The sequence below is a fragment of the Lissotriton vulgaris genome, chromosome 7 (genome assembly GCF_964263255.1).
Source record: "Lissotriton vulgaris chromosome 7, aLisVul1.2, whole genome shotgun sequence".
NCBI lineage: Eukaryota > Metazoa > Chordata > Amphibia > Caudata > Salamandridae > Lissotriton > Lissotriton vulgaris.
Window position 1 is genome coordinate 898,553,046 of NC_141695.1, and position 10,954 is coordinate 898,563,999.

Genomic DNA, 10,954 nt, shown 5'->3' on the forward strand with positions numbered 1-10,954 from the left:
ATCTGGGGAGGTAAATAAAAAATATATATATGTTCCCAAAAGTCTTTATTTAATAAAAAAAATTAAAAAACAGCCTGGTAGCAAATGGCACTTACTGGGTTTTTGAGAAGTTTGAAAAAAATAATTTGATTTTGAGGCACACAAAGGATGGGGAAACAACGGAGGAGCATGTGGGAGGGAAGAAATAGGAAGTCTGCGGGTGGACAAGCTTGAGGGCTGGGGTATAAATAATAAACAAATTTAAAAAGCAGTGGTGGCAAAGCAATGGACTACGAGAAGGAAGCATACTCGGAAGCAGTAACACACAGGGCAGGTATGAAAGGGGGAGAGTAACAGATGAACAAGAGAGCAAGAAACGCATGCACTCTCATGGAATGCTTTAAAAAAATAGAAAACAGATTAGTTCTTTGAATTTGAACAGTGGAAAAATAGAAGTCATCAAATCAAAAGGATGGTAAAGAAGCTATGCAGCTGGGGCAGAGCCAGCCGCCATGTTCTGAAGACACGGGCGGCGGAGCTCCTCGCTGCCTGCAATCTCCCCAGCCTCATCCAGCAGCCACTGCCTTCCTGCTTCCACAGGGGAGGCTTGCCAGCGCACTCGGGATTGGAGGTACGCTCCGAGTACTTTGGGAGTGTGGGACCAAGGGGAGGGACCGCTGTATTCTCCCAGCGCAGATGCCCAGATCATAATGGGCGGCCGCCTCGCCAACACCTGCAGCTGCGGCGGTGAACCTTTGCGGGGGGTACTTCGTGAGGACCTGCCGACCCATGACCCACTTAGACAGGCTTACAGACATGGCGGCGGGCGCACAGGAGTCAAATGGGTGTGACTCCGAGGCATACACAGACATGCGGCTCCACCCTGTACATTGAGGTTGTATTCAGGTATCCTGTGGCTGCGTTGGTGTGCTTCTTGGGGCTGGTGCCCTTTTTCTTATTTCTACTGGGGGGTGCCCGTGTAACTGGTCTGCTTCCCCACCCCCGCCTTATGAGCTCTTGAGTTTCAGTGTTGTGTTGCTGCCCCATGGCCTATAGAGGTATGCTGAGTTAGGAGCAGCAAGACACTATGCTGTTACTCTGTAGCGGGGTCAGTGAACACTTCTGTGACTATTGAGGGATACCTCCTGGGTGTCTGGAGACCCACCATCCCTATCATCCCTGGTCTGACTGGAGGCATGGAACTATTGTGTTCCCTCCAGGGTGCATCAGCCTCAGTTAATTAATTCTGGCCTTGTGTCCTGGCTGAATTAGGGTCCCATACCCTCCATTTTGGTTCCCGGTCTTCTGCGGATCTGTCTTCCTTTGTGTCACCGGGGTAATTGGTAACCTTTCTTGTGGCTCTACTTGTTGCACCTCTTGGGAGCCCACGCCCTGTCTTGGTGCATTATGGGGTGCACTCAATGCTCTAAGAACGACGTGGCTGCGAGTGTCCCCCTGCAGGGGATCAAGCAGGGCACTGACAGCGGAGACACCGAATATATGGATGACAATGGTGATAAACTCCCGGCTGCCATTGACGCTTCTGGGGAGCAATTGTAGGGAAAAATTGACTAACTTTCCATTGAGCTGGGTCTTATCCATGAGCATTCGCAGAAGGTTTTTGAAGGGGTTACTGCCATGGAGTCCATGGTGCAGACACTGACATAAGTGGTTCAGGCGGCGATTCATCCCATATCAACTCTTGAGGCGCAGACTCGGTCCCTGGCCACCCACTTGGATGATCAGGAGGGTCGAGCCAAGCATAATAATATCTGCATTGAGGGGCTACCTAAGCATGCTGAGAGGGATTCCCTGTTGGCTTTCTTGGGACCTGGCTCCAGCAGGATGTGGCCCCTAAAGGTCTCTTGAAATTCTATGCTATGAAAACAGGCTTTATTCCTACGCATAGCACAATGCCTAACATCCAGCAATTATTCCTGGTCTTAGATTGTCGGGAGTATCTCCCACCGGAGACCTTGGTTATCTCGGTAGACATAAGGAAGGTGTTCCACTTGCTCCACTGGGAATTCCTGTATGCTATTATGTTTTAACAGGGACTTAGGTTTGCCCTTCGTTAAGTGGACAAAGCTTCTTTGCACTGGTCCCCTGGTTAGGATCCATACTGATACTGTGATATCAGAGGCCTTACCGGTGGAGCAGAGTACTCTTAGTGTTGCCGCCTTTTACTTTTGTTATTTGCATTGACCATGGAGCCCTTTGCCTGCATGGGTCGCCGGGGTCTACACTATCAGGACCTGCGCATTGCCTCATTGCCTCTAACTGTACTTATCTCTTTCTCTATGGAGATGATATATTTTTGCACCTTAGGGGGCGGTACACTGGCCTCCTCAGGGTGGTAGCTGCATTATCAGACTTCAGGATTCACTCTGGACTTAAGATCAACTGGGGCAAGTCGTGTGTTTATCCCTTGAGGGGGGATGCCCCTGAGCACGCTCCTATCCCCAAGGCTCTGACTTTGAGGTGGGAGCATCATATGGTGCAGTACCTTGGAGTGGCTTTTTACCACTCCTCAGAACTGTTGTATGAGGGGAACTTTGTGCATTTGTTGACTCGGCTGCGTCACTCTGTTGCCTTCTGGACTACATTACCTTTTTCGGTCAGTGGCCCTGTGGCGTTTCCATTATGATTATATTGCTGCGTCTTCTTATCGGTTCGCAGCACTCCCATTGGATTTGCCCCAAAGATTCTTTTGGGAGCTGGATGGTCTGCTACTCTCACTTTATTGGGGCAATTTGCATTTCTGCCTTGCCTTCTGGAAGCTGCGTTTGCCCTTGGCTGAGGGGGGCCTAGCTGCTCTTGCCTTGAAATTATATTAGGTGTTTGCGCAGCTTCAGTGGGTGTGACACCCACTGGCGAGCCTTTCTATGGGAGGATGTAGGAGCTGCCAAGTGTGGCCCTCCTTCCATGTATTGCCTATTGGATTTTTTACTGTGGCCACCACGTGCTTGCAGAGTGGGGACTTCAAATATCCTGATTAGGACTGCGCGTAATCTTTAGGCCTGTGCCTTACGGCAGACTCATACACCAAAACTGCATTCCTGTGAGCTTCCTTCTGGTGATTAGGTGTTGGGGTCGCTGGAGGGGCTAGTTGGTCTTCGTCAGGCCTGGGCTGAGCTCCCGGAGTTTCACACCATCGAATTCCACATAGTTCCCAGAAAACTCCAGTTGCAACTAACAGCTGAACAGCTTCAGGGCATCTCATCTTTGTCACCTTTAATGCATATGCTGCTTCCATTGGATGGGGATTGGTATTTTGTTTTTTCTTCTTTCAGTGAAAACTGAAGACAGACTTTCTTCACCCATATTGGCAACCACAAAGAGCCTTCTTTGCTTGTGATTGCCTTTTACCTATTGCTTCTGTCACTGCCTTACATACGGTCAAACCAGCACTGTTATAACCCACACTAAGAGTAATTTAATCTACCAAATTATAGAGCATAATATACTATTTGTAAGTAAATTGAACCGTTATACTTATTTATTAGGAAATATTGTGATGTTTTGTATTTACTTCTTAATTATTGCAAATTATGTATTTGACACCGAAATCTCCTTCTCTGAACAACCATGAATTGTGGATTTAGAGTACTCGTATGAATAATGTAAAGGGCCATGCCATTTTAACTGGAACACCTAACTCTATTGGCAGGTGCTCACAGCTTTGCACATAGAAATATATGTTTCACAATTTTTTTCCAATTTAAAACTTTATCGGTTATAGACCATAAAAGTCACAAGCCAAAAACACAGTGCGAAAGCCCAATTAAAAGTACAGTTAATAACGAGACAATGTTTAGAATACAATGGGGGCTCACCTGAGTGTCAACAAATAACAAAATCATAAAACCATAGGTTAAAATAATAATTAAAAGTCGTAAGTTAAATGAGAAAATATTCTCAGCGTTAAAACGACACATAACATTTGCATAATTACTCAAATTTTGCCCCTAGGCCTAATGCAAGAAACAATACCCAAATTGACAAGATTGAGCCACAGAGAATTAATCTTAGCCAGAATGCAGCAGGCATAGAAAAAGGAAAAACGAGGAGAAATAAAGATTACTCCTCCTTGTTACTCCTTAACTGGGGAGGCACAGTATTCTGACACATTCCCAGGTCTACCACTAATGGTAAATCAGGGAATGTGCCAAACTCCATGGGTGGATGTATGGAACACACACGCTCCACCCATGGAATGTTTCCCTGGGTAAGAGTAGCACAAGGCAGCGATTTGCTCTGCCTTACTCCAAATTTATCTAGCCATGCAAGGCCATGGAATGTGACCTGGCGTGGATTGATAAATCTGACTTTAGTGTTGCATCGCCCGTGCGGCCCCTTGTGTTGCGCCAGGGTAACACAACAGTATGATAAATGAGGGCCTAAATCTCCTGCACAGCATTTTCACCATTATCTAAGGTGCTTGTATATCTAAGAGCCCTGAGTGGTGTATTCTGCAGGTGATTAATTGGATGTACAAAGAACAGGCCGAGCACATTAAACATAAATGAATGTGACTAAATGTTAGATGATGCAGGCAAAAGTACAAACAGCACCAGTCTTGATTTCCAAAACAGTGCGGAGAATGTATTCTAGGAGTCTGGAGATTTCCAAGTAGTGTCACATGGTGGTGGATGGGTAGCTTTCTTACTAACCCTGGGAAAAGCACTACACTATGCTCGCGTAGTTTGCGAAGTTTATGCAGCGGTCAGTTTTTGCTTGCTCGCGATCCTCAACGTCAAGTTGGCGACCGCGAGCAAGCAAAATGACACCCCAGCAAGACTTTTTCCTCGTTCCCAATCAGCTACATCAAGTTGCCGATCGTGAGCGTGGAAAATAAACCTCCCGGCGAGATTCTCAACACTGGGAGGTCAGGTTTCTAATTGCCCGTGGTCCCGTATGCTCGCGACAAGAAACTACCAGTCCGCGTTGAGAAAGCTGCCACTCGAGTAAAAATCTACTCGAGCGGCAGAAAACTACATCTCGCACTGTGCAAGATGCCGTTTTCAATGATTGCACAGTGCCGGATGCTTGTCTGCACTGTGCAATCATTGAAAACGGCATCTTGCACAGTGCGAACAGGGTACTACGCAGTTTGTGTAGTGCTACGCATAGCTCGCATAGTGCGAAGTGCACTTCGCGTAGCTACGCATATCGCTACTTTGCGAAATATGCCCAGGGTTATATCTTAAATGATATTAGCGGCATTGTTTTATATTTTTTGTTTAATGCAGTGCTGACCTTGTGTTTCCTCCACAGCAGTAACGGGTCCAATGAGTTTGTGTCTGAGCACCCGGGCCACAGGAGGAGGTGTCGGCCACCCTATCACTCACCTGTCGGAGGGCAGACGTTCTACAACAGTGAGTACGACGAATTATCAGAGCACTCTGGAGGCCCACTGGAGGAGGACAGCTGCACACCGCCAGGGGAAACCACCAGCCCCAGGACCATCCATTCCTCCTTCTTCTCAGATGACTACTGAAGCCATCAGGCCATAAGGGCTGGTGTCAAAGCACCAGGACATCTTACGCTCTTCCCATTGACCTATGCTCGGAGTACACTCTGCAGTACAGAGCTTTCTCTACTGAATTATGGGACACCTCTGGAAACTAAATGGATGCTGGAGATTCAACACCAGCAGAGACAGAAGTGAGGAAATATTCTGAAAAGAAACATGATATGCCTGTGGCCAGTTTTCCTTTTTGGGGAGGTCTACTAACATAACCAAAGCAAATGGAAGATATAGCAGAAGGGGAAGGAGAAAGGAGGCACACCATCTGTAAAGGTCAAAGAATCTTTGCATTCACTCTACCACAGGTTTAGAATCAATCTCTCCGATTGATTGTGTTTTACACCTCATGGGCTTCAATGGCCCATGATAACCAGGGATCTATCTGGCTTGACTATTTGTTATGTGGTTGCAAAACTGTTTATTTCCACTTTAAGGCAATAAGGGGCTGCTACGCCATGGTTAAGGAGGAGCTGGCCACACTTAATGTAGCATGCTGGACTGGAGGGCATGACTCTTGCATTTGTAAGGATAGCTCCAGCAATAAGGAGGCCTTACTTGGTGTACCCTGTGGAAGGTTGCTGCCACTGGTCGATATTACTTATATGTCAATCTGCCTGTTTATGTCAATGAGTAGATTCTGTTTAATCTAATAATATTCTCGGCTGGTGACACCGGCCCCATTTCAGTCCATTCACCACCTAAAAGTTTCTTCTGGCCCATTGGCAATGGAGAACACTTGTAGATGCTTGTGGAGCCGTGCCTGAATCCGAGCCAAATTTGTAGTCATTAATACTTAACGTTTTCCAGCAAAGGTCACAGTATACGTCTAGAGGTCTTTTTTCCTTGGTTGTATGAAAGAGCTAACACAGTCAGCAGTGAACTGTCTGCTGAAGTGAACCAAACTATGCTTATTCACATATTTATACCGCTACAAAAACGTGAGGTGTCTCATACCAAGAGACACACACACATTACAGTTTTTCTTGGTGGCAAGAGAAAGGGTGAAAAAGTCTATCCCTTTACGATGAGCAGTACTGCCTTGGTTTTGGGGATGTGAAACAAGTGCTTACAAAAAGGAGGTGCAAAAGCATACAGAGGAATTACATCTTTCAAGGAGGTCACCTGCTTAGGAAAAACATTTCTAATTTGTGTGTGCCCCTCTTCCTCTCAGATTTTAAAACATGATCCATAATGCTTCCTGCGGCCTACCAAAAGTGACAGACCTTCAGTTAATGTCGAGCAGCACATCAGACAATGCAGATGGAGCACCTGACACTGTTGCCATGTGGTGTGTTCTTCAACAACATGCAACGCTTTCTTGCCATAATAGGATTTATAATATCCGTATGATATTATGACAATACCCCATTACATGATCCACTTTCTCAAAAAGTTGCCCACCCTGCCTGTACTCAACTTGGAAGTCTGCCACAGCTATAAATGTGGCTACAAAATTGGGTTGTTGTGTTTGTGGTCACCTAATGTATGCCTTTGTTTCACCCAGCGGTAAAGAGAATCAAGGTATGGGTGTCTGGCTGTTATCCTCAGAAGTCCCCATTCTAAGCTGGACCTCAACAGATCAATTTACAGTTGTTGGTATTGCTAATTGTGTAGAGTTTTGGAACACACTGACCAAACTCACAAAGTGTTTCCACTCTCATTGTTTACCTCCTGTGAGTACAAAGACCCAGATGTGGCGACAGACCCAGAGGAAGGTGGCATGCGTTTCATCAGAGGTAAGACACAGGTGAACTGTAAAACAGTTTTCGTGGATAAATGGATTACCAGCAAAGGGTTGAATTTCACAGATCCAAATTCACAGTAGGTGCAACTCAGTCTGGCATCTTTACGAACACAATTAATTATCACTAAGATGGAGAGAGCAATATGTTATAAGTGCTTTGAGATGCAGACAACAACGTGAAGGTGGGCACAGCCAACCAAATATGCGGAGTCAGCACCCCTTGATAAAAACATGGATTGCCCACAAAACAAAAGCAAGTTTTTCAAGATGGCGCCAAACAAAACTTTCAACTTTCTCATTTGAATATAGCCGAGTGGAAAAGAAGCACTTAAAAACGATGCGCTTTCCAACACCCCGTGGTTGAGCTGGTCAGTCATATTTAATCTTGAATTAATCTCCAAAGAATCATTGCATTCAGACTTTCATTGATGGGATGGTTTTCTGGATAGTCCCGAGACTTACTGTCTGAACTGAATTAAAACTTTCATGAGCCACATCGGAGAGCTGGAGCTTCATGTATAGAAGAAAATTCGATTTGTAAATGTCGGAATATTGTAATCCCAAATAATATTTCCAAACATATTATCCCGTTGGGTGAAGATTGTCTATTATTAATTCCAATGGAGCGATAATTGTGTAAACGTTATTTAGGAGAGGATATTTGTGTCCGACAATATTCAGGCAGCACACCTTTAAAACAAATGATTTACTTGAGCAAATCGTAACTATTTCCACCATGCAGTGTTCTGCTTTGCTATTTTGTGAGATTTCAACTCTGTCCAAAATGCACTGATATGCGTAAGAATTCCTTAAAAAAACATGATCGAAAAATTGCATTTACTCTTGGTTTTCTTTTACCTTTCATTATTGTTTGAGGCCGGGGTAACAGATACTTAACTTGTAGACTGAAAGCAATGGAGGCTGGCAGCTTCCAGTCTGTCATAATCAGGCCCTGGTCAAAAGTTTGAATCAGTTGGAAAAATGAAATACTTGAGTAAATAAAAATGTAATTAAAAATCAGGCAATACGAAAAAAAGGCAGCAAACATTACAAGACATTTAAATTAAACTACACAAGATTTAGAGTTATGATATGGGTTAGGGAAAGTTTAGCATTAGGTGAAGGGGTAGGTCTAGCTTTTTGGAACAGCGAGTGTGACCAGGAGGGTGTGTATTGGGCCAGGTTAAAAGGAGGGTGGGTGTTAGAATTATAGGATCATTTTAGGGTTATGGTCACATAAAAGCAAACGTGTCCCATGTGTGGTTTCTTAGTAAGAAACCCTTGTATCCTGCATATGGGGCACGACCCTTTTTCTAGGATACTTCTGTGTCCCAAACAATGTACGGGATGGCCTCAAACACACCCCTGGGTGTCATTCTTCATCATTGATGAAGCATGACACCCAGTGGTGCGTGTGAGGTCATGTCATACATTTTTATAAATATCCCTTAGGTCCTCTTGTTTTTTTACAAATTGGGACACAGAAGTATCTTGTGAAAAGGGTAGTATCTCATATGAGAGTGAAAACATGTATAGCCCAAATCCATCTCTCTTTCCCGCTACTCTTCCTCTGTAAGGGGTATGTGTGCATCAGTTTAGGGTGAGCCTTGGATCAGACTTAGAGATGGGGTAAGGATCAAAGTGTAGGATAGTATTATACATAGGATTAGGGGTTGGATTTGAAGTTAGTGCTAAGAGTAGGGATGGAATATGGCATGAGATAAGGAATGGGGTTCGTTCTAGGGTTACAGTGCATTCAGCATGGGGAAGTGATGGGGTTATTGGTAAGGGTTATGAGTAAGGAGAGGAGCTAGCGTGCCATGCTGAATGGATGAATACCTTTAAAAACCTAGTTTACTGTTTGAAAAATGTAAAATAAAAAAATCTAACTTTTGGCTCAAACTAATTTCCAGTTACTCAGGCTGCAGTACATTTCGAACTGTACATTTCTCACTTCTGATTTAAATGTGTAGCCTAATTTCCAACTTTCAACTCAGAGTCAATCAGTCTATGCTAGGGTAAATTGTTGCAGAAGGGCGCTCTGAGGAGGTATTGATACGAGCATAGTGACCACAAGCATCCGAAGTCAGGCACTATCTTCGAACAGAAGTGTTGCGTCCCACTTAAAAAAGAAAAAGGGCCACAGCAAGGTTTGCAGGTGGTGGGTGGGCATGGAAATAATTGATTTTAGTTCCCAAGTGTACCTTTTTATTGCACCTTTTCAAAGCACCACGTTGTGGGTGTCGTTTAAAAAATCCCAACTACAAAAAACTTTCCTTCAAAAGCAACAGGTAAGGCAAAGCCCAGAGGTGTCTTTATTTCATATTGAATGCAGTCCTTTAGGAACATGGGCTGGGCTGTCATTCAACAAGTGTGCATTCAAATGAGTTCCTTTAAAACAAATAATATATATTTTATTAACATGTATGAATATTGTGGTTTAACTTGTCTGCCATTGTTTCCTAGTGTATAAATTCGTGTATTTTTCCATAAGCAGAATACCATATGAGTCAGCGACATATACAGTACAAATGTGTAACAGTTTTTTTTCCCAGCAGGTATGTATGTATTAATGTACACTGCGTTGCTCTTTGATTAGTCCCTGGTTTGGCTGAGCTCCCGTGGTTTTTTTTTAGGTTGAGGCAAAAAGACTGTTTATTGGCCCACACAAGGACTCCTTGCTGGCCAGTGCTGCACAAAAGACAATTTAACCAAAACAATTTAACCAAAAAATGGAAATATATTTTTAAAACAAAAATCATAAACGCAAATAAAAGCAGAATCGTGAATTATTTTCAGTGAGTCTTTCTGTCTTGCATAATGTGCTTGTGATAGCAGACGAAAGTTACAGCATGATTTGAGATTGTTATAAGCAGCTTTATTATATTTACAATTCGAGCGCTTTCTGAAAGTTATTTTAATTGTTTTCATTGTACATTTATTATTGAGAGGAACAAGAAGGGCCCACTATAAAGGAGCAAGATAGCTCAGTTGGTGAAGCGCCTGCAGTAGAAACGTTTGTGTAATCTGCAAAATCACAGGTTCAGATGTTGGTGGGGCTGACTCTGCTTTCCATTCTTCTTCATATTGCTTCGACAAAATGGAATAATACTAACAATGTATATTTACAGCACCCCGAAGCTTCAAGACAGTACGCTTTCCTTAAATCGAGCAAACCTGATTTGAGTCAGCTTGCTGGCTTCATGTTCTTATTAATAAACTTCAAAGGCAAGCGGCAAGTGCTTCCTTCACTTAAGTTCTAGCATTACCGTGCCTTATTTTACCTTACTTTTCAAAAGAAGGAATGATGATAAAGGGGATTGCCACTAAGCCACCTTATCAACCCTCTAAACGGCCCTGGCGTATCACAGAAGTGTAGAATAAGGTGGCAGTAATAGTCGCAAGTGTCCAAAGGCAACATTTCTTCTCACGACAATTCTTGGATGAAAATCCCCCAAAAAGAAAAAAAAGTATCTTTAAAAAAATGTTCAATCAGTTTATCTGAAACAACAATCAAAAAGCAAAAGAAAACACCAGAACCAAAAGTCACAAAGGACTGCCATTAAAAGTGGGAGTGTAACCTGATCAAAAGCGAGTACCTCGAAGTTCAAACCAGCCTTTCATATGGTTCAAGTAGAAGTACTGCTTCTCACAGTGCTGTCCTGGAAGGGAAGATCAACCATTTTCCCTTGTTAATACCT

The 10,954-nt window shown here is 43.7% G+C and overlaps 1 protein-coding gene across 3 annotated transcripts in view; it reads left to right on the forward strand.

Annotated features, from left to right (window-relative positions):
- The window catches only part of FLT4 (fms related receptor tyrosine kinase 4), a 462,865-nt gene extending 452,818 nt beyond the window's left edge, over positions 1–10,047 (forward strand). The window contains exon 30 of one of the 3 annotated variants that reach the window (XM_086931324.1): positions 5,257–10,047. In XM_086931324.1, coding sequence (XP_086787450.1) covers positions 5,257–5,479 — 223 coding nt within the window. In that variant the 3' untranslated portion in view covers positions 5,480–10,047. The remainder of the gene's footprint in view (positions 1–5,256) is intronic. The other 2 variants (XM_086931325.1, XM_086931323.1) reach the window with 2 other exon arrangements.
- The last annotated feature ends 907 nt before the right edge of the window (positions 10,048–10,954 follow it).